Source organism: Rhineura floridana, chromosome 2, assembly GCF_030035675.1.
Source record: "Rhineura floridana isolate rRhiFlo1 chromosome 2, rRhiFlo1.hap2, whole genome shotgun sequence".
NCBI lineage: Eukaryota > Metazoa > Chordata > Lepidosauria > Squamata > Rhineuridae > Rhineura > Rhineura floridana.
In genome coordinates, this window is record NC_084481.1 from 16,586,515 (window position 1) to 16,604,782 (window position 18,268).

General features: G+C 40.7%; 1 protein-coding gene across 4 annotated transcripts in view; it reads right to left on the minus strand.

The window, feature by feature from the left end:
- PARD3B (par-3 family cell polarity regulator beta) overlaps nt 1–18,268 on the minus strand; it is an 894,180-nt gene that overhangs the window by 848,946 nt on the left and 26,966 nt on the right. For all 4 annotated transcript variants that reach the window (XM_061607918.1, XM_061607919.1, XM_061607920.1 and 1 more), the window contains exon 2: nt 360–461. In XM_061607918.1, the coding sequence (XP_061463902.1) occupies nt 360–461 (102 nt within the window). The remainder of the gene's footprint in view (nt 1–359; nt 462–18,268) is intronic.

Genomic DNA, 18,268 nt, shown 5'->3' on the forward strand with positions numbered 1-18,268 from the left:
ACAATGAAGGACAGCTGTCTTTATGAAATCAAATAAAGAAGCACCAAATCAACAAACATCTAAAATCAGCACTCGGCCCTATCAGCAACTACTCTCTTTTTTTCAGAATTGAAAAACCAGCTGAAAACATGGTTTTAAGTGAAGTCCTAACAGCATGGAGCAATGCACCTTCTTCTGTCCAGCAGTAGTACTGTACCTCACAAAAGCTAGCCAATGTTTAATTATTTGGAGTATTCAATCTGGAATCACACTATCAAGTAACTATTAAGCATACTATATGAGGTTACAGTATAATCAAGTGGAACCTTAATTCAATCTGACAATTTCTAGTTAAAAATAGAACATTATTCTCCATCAACCTTATCTTTGTCTTCCACCACATCTGCCAGGATGTCATCTGGATCCAGGATTCCCCCATCTGTGTACTCCAGATGGTGTATATTCACCCAATACGAAGGATCCTGCAAATGAAACATAAGTAAATTTTCTCCTTAATTCACCACTTTAGCACACTTTAGTCAGAAACAGAACATCAAAATACTTAGTTAGAAACTATTTTAAAATATGGTCATAAATCAAATAATCTTAAAATATAAAATATTTAAATATAAAAGATCACAATATTCTTTATTAGCTGGAGATTAAAAAGCAAAGCTACTATTTTAGTATTCATATTGGGTTGGAACCAGAGATGCAAGCGCAGAAAAAAATTCTGACAGCAGTGGTGCTATTCTGTGAGGTTGAGCAAAAGCTAGCAGGAGACATTTGTGTGACACTGCAGCACCTTGAGTTTGAGACATCAGATAAAACCTTCTGCAAGAGATTACACATTGCCTTGCCAAACAGAAGCACAGCTCTGGCTTTCAGTTCCCTTTTCTTGCACAAAGATTTTAGTCCAAGTACAGGACACCTCTGGATCCAATCCATTAAATTGTATATATCACCCATTTTTCAACACACTATGACACCCCAACACCAAGTTCTGGATATTAACAAGAGACTTATGCATCCTCCCGACTTCATATATGTTGTCACAACAGGTGGCCTATATTTTTTAAAAGCTGTTCCCAGACTTTGGTTTTCTTTCCCTATCCTTTGGAAGGGCCTCTGCTTTTCCATCACTTTTTATCCTTTTTTTTTAAGTACATAAATGTATTACAAAATGTGCAAAGTTATAGGAGAATAATCTTATCTGGTACCTTTTCCACCAGGCAGAACAGACAATGGATGGCACAAGACCACACCAGCTTTGCTGTTCCACAGTTGTCATTAATGCTAGTACCATGTTAGAAAGCTCTGCACTTTTGTACAAATCAACTTTTAGCCAGAATATTTGTCCCTCTTCAAGCTTTGCAACTTGTATCAAATTCTTTTTGATTGTGAAACAGCAGTTTTCATATGCAATAGCAAACCAAGTGCTTGGCTTCTGTACTCCCTCCTCCCGTTCCACCATGTATGAAGGGAGGTTTATCAGAAGATTATATTCCAAATAACAGGCTGCCATTATGTCCAAAGCTGGCAAAGCAGGACTGTGGAGTCGGAGTCGTGGAGTCGGAAGCAATTTTGGGTGGAGTCGGAGTCAGTAGAAATGTACCAACTCCGACTCCAATTCCTTCATAAATGGCAAATGTATATTAACTAGTAATAACAAATTTACTGTAGTAAAATGGTAGCACAAGGCATTTCATCACCACCACGTGAATCCAGAGCTTGGAAAAGTTACTTTTTTGAACTACAACTCCCACGAGCCCAATCCCTGAGTCGGAGTCGGACAGTAGAAAAATAGAGGAGTCGGAGTTGGAGTCAAAGGTCTGGCATACCGACTCCAGAGCTCTGTGGCAAAGTATAGCCTAAGCGAACCAGTACCCCAAACCAGGATGAGATCCATAGTTTGCCATCATATCTGAATGCAATAATTGATTCCCAGGTGTTTCCAATGTTGATCCTGATGGCTAAAATGAAACAAGCGCTTCCTCGCAATGATTCAGTACTATAGAGAAGCTGCATTTTGACCTGAAGAGCTACCTTACAAAGCCCTGCGGTAGCAACAGCAGTTCATAAAATTCACAAACTATCTGAATATGGACAAGATATAGTAACATTCGCAAATAATTACACACAAAATATTTCCAACTAACTATATTAGCACCAAAAGCTTCCAGGGCCCCAACCAAACCCATCACTCTAGATCAAGTTGGCACAAATAACTTCTCACTACAACTGAGTGATATATACTGACTGAACAACTTAACTGTGCTTCAGTTTCTGCCAGGCATACCAGAAAATGCATCAAGAAATGCCCAAGGTTATTTATCATACCAGCACCTTTTCATTTCCAATCTTTTCGTAGTGCAGCATTTCAGTCTACTTGGCCATTACAGGTCTGTCTGGCAACTATTTCCATTTTCATGTTTGCATTGAGAAGTGGGTGCTACACCTATCTGATAAAACCTACACGTTAGAATTCACTAAGAACCTAACCAATTCTTTCCCGCCAGTGTTTAAAGAAGGTATTTACTCCTTTTTCTACAAGTTGTAATCTAGACTGATTTTAATTAATAACATTTATAAACACAGAAGAATATGCTTTGTTAAAAATCAAGCCAAGCCGGTATGCTTTCTTTCTCCTACAACAGTTCCACCATTTACTATACACCATCTCTAAATTATTTCAGCTTTTAGCAATTCCTTGGGTAAGCTGGTGGGAGTGTCATTTCAAATGTTTCTACTCATATTAACATGTCTATAGGCAGTTAAAACTGTTGACCTTATGCAGTCAATACTATTTTAAAAACACAGATGCAATACTGCCCTTTTGCTGCACACTACACACACTTTTCTTTGCATAATAGTTTTTTATAGTTCCATCACTGTCGGACTCTTTTTTATATGTTTTTATAATGCTTCATGTGTTATTTATTTATTTATTATTTATTTATTAAATTTATATCCCGCCCCATAGCCGAAGCTCTCTGGGCGGTTCACAACATCCAATATACAATTAAAACATATGTTAAACAAATTAAAAACTAAACCTAATCAAACACAGAAGCAACTACAAAACTCAATACTAAATATTAAATGTTAAAAAAGTATTAAATTGATTGAAATATTAAGATGTTAAGAAATCAAATATCAGAATGTTAAAATACTAAAATGTTAAAATGCCTGAGAGAAGAGGAAGGTTTTTACCTGGCGCCGAAAAGATAACAATGTTGGCACCAGGCGTACCTCATCAGGGAACGAATTCCATAATTCGGGGGCCACCACTGAGAAAGCCCATTTTCTCGTTGTCACCTTCCGGGCTTCTCTCTGAGTAGGCCCCCGTAGGAGGGCCTTTGATGTTCATCTTGAGATGACTCTTTTGAAAATAAGATATTGACATGACCCCTAAGAGCTCTGAAATTTAAATCTTACAGTAAATGCATGACTATCATACATCTAACTTTTACCTCCTCTGTAACACTGATTATTTTATTTAAAGCATTTCCGTTAAAAAAAAAGGGGGGGGGGAAAGGCTCCCAGAGCAGCTTAGAGCAATCCATGATGGCTCTACCTTCAGGCTTTCACTCATAAATCTTCCCCTCTGAATCATCTTCTGACTTTGTATGGCCAGTCAGAGGCACACTGAAGTTCATTCTCATGTTGGTTTCTTTCCTTCAACTAGATAGGAGTGCATGAAAATATTAAGGGAAACTGTTCTGTGCATACGTCTTTTATAGGTAGGTGCTGTTAGCAGTGCCTATTTACAGAAAGAAGCTGCATATGAAATATTTGATTACTACACAATCACACAGGCATTTTGATCCTTTTAAGCACTGCAGCCTGCAAAAGTGATTCTTCATAGCAGGGATTCCTAGAGCTGCACTTTCTGAAGAGTTTCTGTTGCAGCACACCACCGTTGTAATTGTTATTATTGTCCTCAGTCCTTAACTGCTTTTGCATTTATTTCCTGTTGCTCGAGTTGTTTTAGTATGCTCCTGTTTTGAAAATAGTGATATACTCTGAAACTACACAGGTAGCCACCATACAAAGTAAGGAGCATCATGGAGCAAGAGAATGCCTTGTAGCCAAAATCAGCAAGCTGCTTTCCAGAAACCATTATTGTTTCTGCTTACAATGTATGTTACAATCGTGCGCAGCGCCTGCTAAATTCCAGAACTTCATGTCTAGAAGAAGCTAATTCAGAACCATGGTGAATCAGTGATACAGGTTTACATATAAGATTGTGCCAAAATCACCAAGTACAAATTCTTCCTCAAACAGCTCCAAAATCCTCCTACTAAGTAACTCAATGAGAAGGTGAAGACAGCACTCACTAGACTCACAATTAAGCACTGTTTCCTCTATTAACCCTTCATTTGTGTCCCTCCATTTTTCCAGTGAGTGCAGGCACCCCAACCCTGCTGTGTTCTTAGGACCTCACCACATTTGTCAGCTCTGAGCCTTGGTACTGAAAAAGAGTTTTGGGGAGTAGAATGTCCAGCCATGGTGAGCATTTTATGATTAGCCACTGAAAGGGCAAAGGTTGTGCACACACACATCAGTTTCCTGTACTGAGTTATATCTGCGGCATTCTTTTTATTCAGAAAAAAACACCCAGAGAGCTTCGGCTATGGGGCGGTATATAAATGTAATAAATAAATAAAGGAACCAAACCTCTTTTCCTTTCAAGCAATCCTCTCTTAGAGGAACCTACTATTCCTTTAAGAGAAAAGTTGAAGCAAAACTGGTCTAGATTTTCACCTTCTAACAGAACAGGCATAGCCGACCTTTTTGAACCAGAGGTCACATTTTAAATTTTTAAACAATGCTGAGGGCGCCAGTCACAAAATTGCTGCCATGGGGGCATGGCATAAAACAAAAAGACTGCCATGGGAGGCATGGCATAACACAAAATTAGACAAAGTGCAGTCATTGTTGCTTTCCACCCACCCCAACAATTTCACATTTTAGCATGGGGCGTCAGCTATGCCCTATTGGTCCAGATTGTGGAGATAACAGCCGTTACTAAGGCAAAAACCCTGTTTTCCCCAATCTCAATCCTAAAATGAAACCTAGGCTGTTATTCTGTACCCACTTAAACAGTAAGCCCCATTAAACTTACTTCTGAAGTAGACATGTATACCATTGTACTGCAAGTTAACTATACAGTGAATTCTTAAAGAGTGCCTAGACATCAGTTAAGTCTCCTACGTGGCACAGAGTGGTAAGCGGCGGTAACGCAGCCGAAGCTCTGCTCATGGCCAGAGTTCGATTCCAACGGAAGGAGGAAATCGAATCTCCGTTAAAAAGGGTCGAGGTACACTCAGCCTTCCTCCATCCGTGGTCGGTAAAATGAGTACCCGGCATATGCTGGGGGGTAAAGAAAGGCCGGGGAAGGAACTGGCAAACCCACCCCATATATATGGTCTGCCTAGTAAACGTTGCAAGACGTCACCCTAAGAGTTGAAAACGACTCGCACTATAAGTGCAGGGACACCTTTACCTTTAGACATCAGTTCCTGCACAGCAGGAGACATGCCTAAGCCTCTTGCAAAGTTTTCACATTTTGCATTTGCCATTTGGGGAGAGGATTCTTTAACATCCACCCACATTTGTTTTGTAGTAGTATTTGCACACACACAAAAATTCTAGAAAGCACCTGATCTCCGTCTAGCCCACTACAGAAAAGATACATCTTGGTTGCTGGTAAAAACGACAAGGACTACTAGAAAATAAGGCAGAAGCAGGAAAAGTGCACTAAAAGGAAGGGGGAAACAGAGGTTCTTTAGGACTCCAGGGATTCCTAATGTCCAATATCCAAACAGCTCGATTATCAACCACATCTCTGACTTCGCTCATTGGCTAGAAACACTGATAGGTGGGAGAAGCCAGGCTGACTCCTTTAACAGAAGTCACTTTAAAGGGCACCTTTTGTTTCATAACTTTCTTTCTAGAAGGGCTAGAGACTTACTTTTTTAAAAAAAGGGTCAGAGTCTGGGAGTACCAATGAAGGTCTTCACAAGGTTGGCAATGCTTGCCATAGAAAATTAGTCTTTAGGCCAGCAAAATACTCAAAATGGAATATAGAAGTAGACAGTGAGGATGCATGGCAAGATATGAAACTCATGTTCTGCTAAAAAGAAATACAGGCATCTCGTTTACCTAGGACGGTAGTTTATTTAGGCAGCCTGTGAGAAGATGAAGTGGTACTATTCAACTTAAATGCACAAAATTAACATTTTTAAATTATTTTCCCATAGGCTAGTTATTTCAAATAACGAATTAAAAGGGAATAATTGAAGAACAGAGGTTTCCAACACAAAGAAGTTCTGGCCGTTGGAAACAGTAAATAGCAATTTGTCTCCCTCTGAAATAGGCTCAAAATTATAATATATTACAAATATTGAACATTCTATTGTAATCATAAATCTTGCGACCATGATATCTTACATGAAGCTAAAAATATTTTCAATAGAACTTGGGAGAAAGGGTGTGAGCCTTTTTTCTGCTGAAAAACAGTAAAAATACTTTCTTTTACACATAAAGAAGCTGGAATTGAAAAGCTTGAATTGGTGTTTTCAAGGAACTACAGGCTCAAACTAGAATACAAATTAAAACAACACAAGGCTTGTTTCTTTTAAGTCATAATTTTAAGCCAATTTCATGGAGGGGTTGAACATGTTAAGATTAAAAATTATAGTTTTGGCTAACAATTAATGAGGTCATGAATAAAGTTCCCACTTAGCGGTTCAGGATCAGACCCAGAAAGAACAAGATTACACACAATTCCTTTCAAGTCCAAAGTATGTGCAGAATAATGTGCCTTTAATGGCCTCACTGACTCTTCAGCAGTGAGATTTTGACATGCAGGAGCCCTTAGGATCCAGCTCTCAAGAAGAATTACACAGGTGATTTAACTTTAAACATTTTTTAAATTAAATGCTGCCTGATATATGAAAGTTTAAAGCTACAAATTGCCTGAGTCACTGCAGTATAGGGTTGCTATATTCCAGTTCCACAAATCTGGGCAGGCTAATTTGCATATTATGCAAAGTATTTGTGTATTGTCTGCATATTATGCAAATATTTGCATATTAATATTTGGATTGTCCAGTTGTTTTGTTTTTGTGCCTAGGAATTACCACCAAAAGCTGGGGAAAGATGTGAGAAATCTTTTTTTTTAAAGCAACATTTTCAGCCTTAAATGCCTAGACTCTAGTTTCCAACACTATGGAATATTTACTGATTAAGAGGATTTATATCCCGCCCTTCTGCTGTTAAAAACAGAGCTCAGCACAGCTTACAAATATAATAAAAACAATAAAAATACACAATCAATATAAAAACATAATAAAAACACAAAATAGCAACAAACATAAAGTAAGTCAGGGCAGCAGTATGGTTAACCAAACTTATTTACATTTTTTAGTATGGTTAACCATTACATATATGATATATTTCAGAGATGTGGTGGGTGGAGAAAAACAAGAAGCCAAAATGTTAGAAAAAGGAGTCTTTCACACCACATGCTCAGTTCTAAATACTGTAGCAGCAAGTTTTACAAGTTCCTCCAGTATTCCACTGGTGCAGGCACTCAGACATTCAAAGTATCTGTATGTTTCTTAGGTTTTATAAAAGCAGAGCTTTGCTTAACTCAAAATTTCTTCTCCCTTTGATCAACCACATCTACACAGGTTCCACCTCCCTACTCAAAATGAAACTGGGCCTGGAAGTGTGCAACAACCCACACATACCTTGCTAATTAGATTACCAATGCCAGGATGTCTGTCTTCTTGACTACTCTCCTGCTACCCCCCCCCGCCCACAGGGCATCATGAAAGACCCAGTCCTGGGCTCAGAAAGACAATAAATAACTGGTCCTCTTCAAAGTACTGATAAGCCTCCTGTTTTAATTAAAATAATAATTATACATTCTTGCTCTTATTACTAATGGGAGTTAATTATCTTTTATATGCTGCTGTTGCTTCTATGGCTGTAACGGAGTGAGGTTAAAGATAAGTGAAATGCAAATAGGAAAAAAACAACACAAAAGGCTGTAACACTTTCCTAAATGTAATACCATACCAACCACAACAAAATTCCTATGAGTAAGGCAGAAAACTCAGCATCTCACAACCAGTCAGGATTCCTAACCAAAAACCAAAAATATGATAAATGAAGAAATATTTATATAAGCATGACTATCAAATATATTTATTATTTACACAAACTGTGAAGATATTTATAGTGCAATCCTAGGTTTATTTATTCAGAAGCAAGTCCCAGTGTATTCAATGGGGCTTACTCAAACAGGGACAGAAATGCAACCTCAAGTGATAAGCAACTTCATTCACACAACCCAAAATTCCAAATCATAAGACTCCATACATGCACACACACACACACTGCAGGTGTATGAATACATACAGCCCATATAATAGTTTATTGTCAAACCAGTTGGTCATTGCAGAAAAATCAGCATTAGTTTTTAAAAAATCAGTATTAGTTTCCTACAGAATAAAAACTGTAATACCTAAGTAAGCCCTGCCTACTTGCTTTAAAAGAGGACTGGAGATGGGACAGAAAGACACAATGCTTTTTTACATTCACTCCAAAATCCCATTGATTTTCAGCACATTCATAACCATGTCTACTCAAAAGTAAGTCCTATTGAATTCAGTGGGATTTTCTCTGGGCATATGGGATTAGCAATGCTTTTACAAAAGCAAGTATTGGGAAGTTTTTCAAAACACTGCTCAGGATCTGACTCCTGCACATAAGAGGGGAAAAAACTGAAATGTATATACTTACCCAATTTATGAGATTTTCATATAAACGGGGGGAAACCACCATTTTCTGGCATTGCAATGAGGTTTTCTAGACACTGCCTCAGGTCAATGAAACTGAAACACAACCCTGGCTTCACTGATTGGCTGCAATCCTGAACGGGCAGGGTTAAAGCTACGAAGTACTATACTGTACAGTACTGTTTAAAGAAAGATTTAACAGTCGGGGCGGCTGATGTTTTTATGTATAACTTGAGAACCGGACCACCTAGAAACTTAATTTTTTTTTTTAATTAAAGCTGAGAATCTGGGCCACCTAAGGGGCTAATCGGGCGCTGGGTGGCATGCAAAGAATCCGGGTAAAACCTGGCTAACCAGACAATATGGCAACCCTACTGCAGTATTAACAGCCCATGAGAAGATAGGAAATTTGCTAAGGCTGCTATCAGAAGTTCTTTTATTAAATAGCTAAATGCTAATTTGAGAATTTTAGAGTTATTGAATAAATTAAAGTGTATTGCCTAAGCCACATAATTTACCATACATTTGTTAACAGGCTTTTTAAGTCTAAATGCCATTTTTATGCCTGTGTGTGTACATGCACATGTGTGCACATATATATATGTACACATACACACACATATAATGTGCACACACATGCGCATACACACACATGTAATTTTTGCTAATCTTATAATTTTAGCATTTTATTTGCCAAAACACAAATACAAGAGTATTTGTTCTACATTTTTTCAAATTGCTAATACAATTCAAAGAACTAATATCATGAGCAAGAACCAGAAAAAAGTAAGCATTTGAACTTCTCTGTGCACACACTAGATTGATCATTTTCACCCAAAATAGCACGCTCAAAGCCAAACTCAAAAAAGAATTCTTGCATCCACACATCCACAGGTTTGTTGGATGTCCTATCAGCCAGCTCTTTGATCTCCGGATGCTGCTCCTAAATGCCAGATCGGTACACAATAAGATCTCCCTCATCCACGATTTAATTGTGGATGAGGCAGCCGATTTGGCATGTATAACTGAGACCTGGGTGGGTGAGCAGGGAGGAGTTGGTCTCTCCCAGCTGTGCCCACCGGGGTACTTGGTTCAGCATCACGGTAGATCTGAGGGCAGGGGAGGGGGGGTTGCTGTGGTCTATAGGAGTTCCATCCCTCTCTCCAAGCACCATGTCCATGTAATTACCGGTCTGGAGTGTTTGCACCTTGTGTTGGGCCAGGGGGACAGATTGGGGATTCTGTTAGTGTACCGCCCACCCCGCTGCCTAACAGACTCCCTAACTGAGCTGACGGAGGTTGTCTCGGATGTTCTGTTGAGATCCCCTAGACTACTGGTACTGGGGGATCTCAACATTCATGCCGAGGCCGTCTTATCTGGGGCAGCTCAGGACTTCATGGTCTCCATGACAACCATGGGGCTGTCCCAATATGCTACCGGCCCAACACATGTGGCAGGGCACTCTCTAGACCTGATTTTCGCAACTAGACATGGAGATGGTGATCTGCATGTATCGAGCCTTACATCAGCTCCTCTGTCATGGACAGATCACCGCTTGTTGAAGTTTAGACTTACGGCGGCTTTTCCCCTCTGCAAGGGTGGGGGACCTATTAAGATGGTCTGCCCCCGGAGACTAATGAATCCAGATGGTTTTCAAAAGGCTCTGGGGAGTTTTCCGGCTTATAGGACTGGCGCTCCTGTCGACACCCTGGTCGAATTGTGGAATACTGAAATGACCCGGGCAGCTGACATGATCGCTCCTGCGATCCTCTCTTATGTAGAGCTCATACAGCTCCATGGTACACCTCAGAGCTGAGAGCGATGAAACAACATAGGAGACGGCTTGAGTGCAGATGGAGACGGACTCCTGATGAATGCAACTTTGCACTGGTAAGTGCCTATAACAAGCTGTATTTTGGGGCAGTGCAGGCAGCAAAGAAACAACATTTTGTTGCCACTATTAAAGCTTCTATCTGCCGTCCGGCGGAGCTTTTTCAAACTGTCAGAGGGCTATTACATTCTGGCCCTAGAGACATGATTGAACCTTCTGAAGCACGCTGTAATGAATTTGCTAGGCACTTCCAGGATAAAATCTCTTGCATCCATCAGGACTTGGACTCCAATGTTATAGCAGTTGAATCAAACGAGGTCTCCAGAGCACAGTCTGGTCATGATTTTTTGGATGAGTTTCAATTGGTGCAGCTTGAGGACGTTGACAAGGTGCTTGGACAGGTGCGAGCAACCACTTCTGTGTTGGATCCTTGCCCCTCTTGGCTAATAAAAGCTAGCAGGGATGGCACTGCCGGCTGGGCTAGGGAAGTGATCAATGCCTCACTGCATGAGGGAGTGGTCCCGAGCTGCCTAAAGGCGGCGGTAGTGAGACCACTTCTGAATAAATCTTCCCTGGACCCAGAAAATCTTAACAACTATAGGCCGGTAGCAAATGTTTCATTTCTGGGCAAGGTCCTAGAAAGAGTGGTTGCAGCCCAGCTCCAGGTGCTCTTGGATAAGACCGATTATCTGGATCCATTTCAATCGGGTTTCAGGCCCGGTTTTGGCATGGAGACGGCCTTGGTCACCCTGTATGATGACCTATGTCGGGAGAAAGACAGAGGGAGTGTAACTCTGTTGATTCTCCTTGACCTCTCAGCGGCTTTTGATACCATCGACCATGGTATTCTTCTGGGGAGGCTTGCGGATTTGGGAGGTGGAGGTACTGCTTGGCAGTGGTTCTGCTCCTATCTGGCGGGTCATCTCCAGAAGGTAGTGCTTGGGGAGCATTACTCGACGCCCTGGGCTCTCCAATATGGAGTTCCGCAGGTGTCAGTTCTGTCCTCCATGCTCTTTAACATCTATATGAAGCCGCTGGGTGCTGTCATCAGGAGTTTTGGAGTGCGTTCTCATCAGTATGCTGATGACACGCAGCTCTACTTCTCCTTTTCATCTTCGTCAGGTAAGGCTATCAATGTGTTAAACCGATGCTTGGCTGCGATAATGGACTGGATGAGAGCGAATAAATTGAAGCTCAATCCAGACAAGACTGAGAAGCTGTTAGTAGGTGGCTCTCCTGACCAGATGGTGGATGTTCAACCTGTCCTGGATGGGGTGGCACTCCCCCTGAAGGAGCAGGTTCGTAGCTTGGGAGCTCTTTTAGACCCATCCCTGTCACTTGAGGTTCAGGTAGCCTCGGTGGCACGGAGTGCTTTTTACCAACTTAGGCTGGTGGCCCAGCTACGCTCCTATCTGGACAGGGAAAACCTTGCTTCAGTGGTTCATGCTCTGGTAACCTCTAGATTAGATTAATGCAATGCACTCTACATGGGGCTGCCCTTGAAGACGGTTCGGAAACTACAACTCGTGCAAAATGCGGCAGCCAGACTGTTAACTGGGACCAAGCAGTCCAAACATATAACACCAATTCTGGCCCACTTGCACTGGTTGCCTATATGTTTCTGGGCTCGATTCAAGGTGCTGGTTTTAACCTATAAAGCCTTACACGGCACGGGTCCGCAATACCTGATGGAACGCCTCTCCCGATATGAACCTACCCGTACACTGCGCTCAACATCGAAGGCCCTCCTCCGGGTGCCTACTCAGAGAGAAGCCCGGAAGGTGACATCAAGAAGGAGGGCCTTCTCAGTGGTGGCCCCCGAACTATGGAACACCCTTCCTGATGAGGTACGCCTGGCGCCAACATTACTATCTTTTCGGCGCCAGGTAAAAACCTTTCTCTTCTCCCAGGCATTTTAGTATTTTAATACTTTAGTAGTATTTAATTTTAACAGGTATTCCAGTATATGTATAAATATAAATATGTTTTAAATTTTTTCAGATTTTAATGTATGTTTAAATTGTTGGATGTGTGGTTTTTAATTGTATATTAGATGTTTTATTTGTTGTGCACCGCCCAGAGAGCTTCGGCTTTGGGCGGTATATAAATTTAATAAATAAATAAATAAATAAATAAAATTTATAGGATCTAATAAATCACTGATGCTAAAGACCTTGAAGAAAAGATATGCACTCTTCAGGAATGCATCTTGATGCCAGAAGTTAAGACCACCCTTCTTGTAAATACATACCACACAGACTCCTTACTCAGGACTACAAAAGAATGAATTTGCAAGTACACTGTTTGCATGTATAAAAGCACAGCTCAGCAAAGTTTTACTCAAAAAGGCAAACTATAATAATTTGTCTTGAAGCAAGTAAAGTCAACATGAATCCAAATTCAGAATGGAATCTGAAATCTCACTAAATTGGAGGAGGGAGTTTCAATCATATGTTACACTGCGAATAATAAGACTACTCAAGCACTAACATTAGCAAACTCCACTATTGCTAGAACTTTATTAACAGTATTTGCACATCATAGTAAACCACAGTTAACCGCTTACGGTGAATGTGAACATCACTCCTCTTTCCCCCTAGGGTGAATGGGAACAACAAACCATAATCCCTGACTTAGTGTTGCATCCTAACCAGGGCCGGTTCCAAGGGATTACTGAATTACTGGCCCAAGGGCCCCTCTGTTCCCCTTCCACGATTCGCAGCAGGATCACTGCCGCAGATCGCACGGCAAGAGATTTGGGGCTCCACCATTCCCTTTCTTAGCTTACCTTGTTCTGTGGTTGCACACACAGTGGTGCCCTGAAGAAAGATGGTGGCTGAGGTTTTCCTAAGGGGCTGAAGCCTCTGCCACCATCTTGGCTGATAGTGCTCGCATCCCTGCCATGAACCAAGATGGCGGCAGAGGCTTCAGCTCCTTAGGGAAACCTCAGCCACCATCTTTCTTAAGGGCACTGCTGCGTGCACAACTGCAGAACAAGGTATGTTAAGCAAGGGAATGGAGGAGTCCCAAAGCTCTCACTGTGCGTGAATCGCGGAAGGGGAGCACTGGGGCCTGGGGCAGGCTTTTGCCCAAGGGCTCCAGCATGTCTGGGGCTGGCCCTGGGTGCGCACATGCATGTATGTGTGCATGCGCACATGCATGCCAGGGCCCAGGCCAAGCTGGTACCCAAGGGCCCTGGCATGTCTGGAGCCGGCCCTGATCCTAACCAAGGATTGTTTCACTGAAGCAAACTACGATTGGTAAGCCAAGAATAAATCTTGGTTTCACATTGTTTGGAAAGAAACGAACCATATTCCCTGTTTGGATATAATTCTAAGTCAAAATTTATTGCTGCTGTTCACACCAGGCAAGAAGCAACGCAGGAGCCATCTGCATGTTTGCAGTAAAATATTAAGTATGGCATACCATGATGTGCAGATGCAGCCTTCTTGGCTTAGTACTGAAGTTTGTTAAGCACTGGTTCACATGTAATGGCAAGGCAGCCTCTGGTTTCCTTATACACGAGAAAGGAAGGCACAGGGGAAGTGCACCACAGAAACTTCTGAGGAATACACACCAACACACTGCTCATTCGCATTAAACCATAGTTTGATTTAGACTGTGATTTGATGTCACGTGCAAACCAAGCCAGAGAAGTATCCCCTCCCCCCCCCCAAGAAACCTGTAATTCCACAGACATTCTTTGGCAACTGCTTAAACACTTAGTTGGTTGCCACTGCATTTCAGAGTTAATAGGGTTATTCAGTTACAGCATTTTATAGACAATCCTTTTGAATAACTGCTTAACTCCTAATTATGGAGATGGCAATTATCTCCTGCAGGATAACGTATGTTAAAATATATGCTAAGTTGTAGTTCTATCTATAGTTTCAATCAAGATATCATACTACATATTTAAAAGAGGAGAATGGGGGGGAGTCTATTTAGTTTAATTCACCTGAGCATTTCTCAAATGAATATTGAACAGCAATATTTAATGTACATGTGCTATTTGCCTAAGGGCTGCAACACATGTTTAGCATCAAACCATTCCAAGGTTGTTTATGATCACATTCTTTATGCAAACAGCAATGCTTTCAATATTATTATGCAAATGTTTTCCTAATCATTTTCTTTAGAAAAAACTAGTCATTTGAATAAAAAATGTGGATTAGGCACCACAGTAGCTTATTTTGACCAACTTAAGTCACACTTTGCAGTAAAGATTGATCAAGAAAATCAAATTACCACCAATAATTTTACCTCTCCTCTAAGCAAAGTTCATTACTAAACTCACAACACAGCAAAGGAATATGAGGGTAAGGAGACATTTACAAAACACAGTTTTCCATGCTAAGTACAAGTCAATGATATTTGACAGAAGACGAAACAGATTAAATACCAGAATACTAAGAATGTCTATGTTAGGGGTGCACAATGTGTGGCCTACCAAGCCAAACCTGAACATCAGCCATATACAACAGTCAACCAGGGGTTCAATAAACTTGTAAATGTTGCCTCAAAATGTTGGGGACTGCCAAGTGCCTGACACGCCACACATGGCAAATGGGTCAGATTCCACTTGGTGAGTCACAGGTTGTATAAGATTGGTCTACCCATTTTTGTCAATTGCTAGAACTTTGTTGTTTTTGCTAGAAAACTGCTAAATTTTGTGCTTTTGACTTCAAACAAACCGTTTAGAAAGAAAGGAATAGATATCTTTGAAACTCCCTACTAAAATCAGGCAGGACACCTTTGTTCTAGTGTTTTAGATGCCCGTTAAAAAAATTTATTTCAGCAACCCTGCATTATTTAGTCATGTATACTTGTTTTTAAATTCTGCTGATTTTCTTTATATATTATTGATAGCTGTTTTACTGTTTTATGTCCACATCAAGTTTTGATTAGCCGTTTATAAAATGTCTTAAATAAAAATAAAGGAAGCAATTATTTACAACATTTATATAGGCTGCCTAATAACACTTTTCTCTGAGTGTCTCAGAGTAAAATATACAATACAATATTCATAAAAAAATCAAATTGCTAGCAGAAAAAGAGAGGGAAATAAAACAGTTTCACAATACACCTATAAATACACAAGGTATAAAACAGGGGGTTACAATACAAAACTTTGAAGATCACATATTTTAAAAGGCCTAGAAGATAAAGCAGTCTTCACCTAGTGCCAAAATAACCATAAAGAAGGTATAAGGTGACACTGTTTGGAGAAAGCCACCCTGGGTTCTTTTTGGGAGGAAGGGAGGATATAAATTTAATAATAAATAAAATTTCAAAACCAGAGTTCTACCACGAAGAAGGCTGTAGCCATCTACCTCTACTGGGGCATTCAAGGTTGGGGCCTCTGAAGAGGATCAAAACTGAATCTTAAGTATATGTGAAAGAAGGCAATCTTTCAGGTACTCTGGTCCCAAGTTGTTAAGCGTTTAAAAGTCAGAAACACCACTTTGAATTGGACCCAGAGATGTAGCCAATCAAGCACTTGTGTAATATGATCAAATATGCCAGACCCGACTCATAGTATTGCAGCCTTATTTTGCACAAGATGTAGTTTTCAGACCATTTTCAAAAGGCAGTCCAACCTACAGCACATTACAATAGTCTAAATGGGAGATTACCAGAGCATCAATAACTGTGGCCAAACTATCTCCATTCTGGGGGGCTTACAACTGGCATATTAACCAAAACTGATAAAAGGTGCCTTCAGCCATAGAAGCCCACAAGTCTCCAATGACCATGCTGGACAAAAAAGCACCCACAAGCTGCAAACCTGACCCTTTTGCTCACCTCTTCCAGAACAGGATGAATACCATTCAACTGTATTGACAAGCCACCTCTATTATGCATGGACTGAGTTTCAGTTTATTAGACCTTATCCAATCTATTATCACATCCAAACACTGACTCAGAACACTCTCCACCATCTGAATTACATGAAAAAGCTGTGTCATCTGCATACTGGTGACACAGAATAACCTCTCCCAATAATTTCATGAGGCTGTTAAAACAGCATGAAGGAAGGAATCGATCCCTATGGGTCCCCAAAGCATAACCACTATGGGGTCAAGCAATGGTCCACCAGTACCATCCTATGGAACTGTCCATTCAAACAGCAGCAGAACAGGTGTCACCAACACCCAACTCAAACAGCATTTCCAGGTACTACTGGCCGATGTACTGAAAGACAGAGTACTAGAAAAGTCCAAGAGAATCAAATGGGGAGGCATCTCGCACTCCTTCTCCCTCATCTTTAGGCAAGGCAGCCAAAGCAATTTCTGTCCCAAAGATAGGCCTGAAACCCAATCCTAGAAAATGTGAAACAGAAAAGTAGTAATATAGCAAAAAAACAGACTCTGTCTCTGCTCAAGACAATTTAAAATATTTAGCATGAAGAACAAAAACCAATAGGTATCAACAATTAACACAACTGCAGAAAGAATAAATACAGAATTATACAGCCACGAGAGTGGCTGTATACTATAGACAGTGGGGATTTTTCACATTCCGCAATGTTAAATGGAAAATATCCCCCCATGCCATTCTGAGGCTTCCCATAAGCTCATTTCAAAACAAAACCTTACAACACTTATAGTTCTGAACTCAGAAACGCTTGCTTAACAACCCTGTCAATTTTCATGGCGATACACAAAACAGTCAGAGAGAATCGAGAGTTCAAAGTTTAAAAAGAGAGAAAAAAACTCAGAGCCCTTTTGGACTTTTTTCTGCGAGTTCTCATAATCTGTTGAAATTCATTAAAAATCAGCCATGTTCACAGAGTACCTGTAATCCTAATACTGACCTTGCCCCATACTCTGACCTTCATCTACTGCAGTTTAAAAGTTAAAAAAAATGCCTGGTTGATTTTTAATTAATTTAAGAAATTTTGGCTGGAAGCCTATTATAACACAGGGCATGCTCAGTAAGGACCAACTGTCAGTGTTCTAAAAGCCTCACAGCTGCTGGGCTTGGCTAATAAGAGGGCCACACCCACACCAGACTTGATTTCACTTGAGACAGTCATGGCTTCCCTCAAAGAATCCTGGGAAGTGTAGTTTGTGAAGGATGCTGAGAGGAGACTCCTATTCCCCTGAGAGAATGGTTTAACAGTCAGCCACTCTGATTAAAGGTCTGTGAGAGGAACAGGGCGTCTCCTAGCAACTCTCAGCACCCTTCACTAACTACACTTCCCAGGATTCTTTGAGAGAAGCTATGATTGGCTTTGAGCCATGGCTTTGAGAGAAGCCATGATAAATTGTTTTAAATTGCCTTTAAAATATGTGTTTTTAAATTTGTATATTTGTTTTTAATGTTTTTAGTTATTGTAAACCGCCCAGAGAGCTTACGCTATGGGGCGGTATATAAATACACTAAATAAATAGATAAATAAATAATGATTGTCCAAAGTGTAATAGAGGCCTGGTGTGGATGTAGCCAGGGAAAGCTTTGTTTTAAATTTGGGTGGGAGGTAGGGTTACCAGGTTCAGGGCCTGAGACTGATCCTGTATCTTTAGGAGAAGAGAAAGTCAGCCAAGTGCCGGTGTTCTTGCAACATTGTAATGGCAAAAACCACAAGGTAGAATTGTCCCTTCCCCCTGCCCAACTGTGAAAGATACAGAAGACGTCTTGG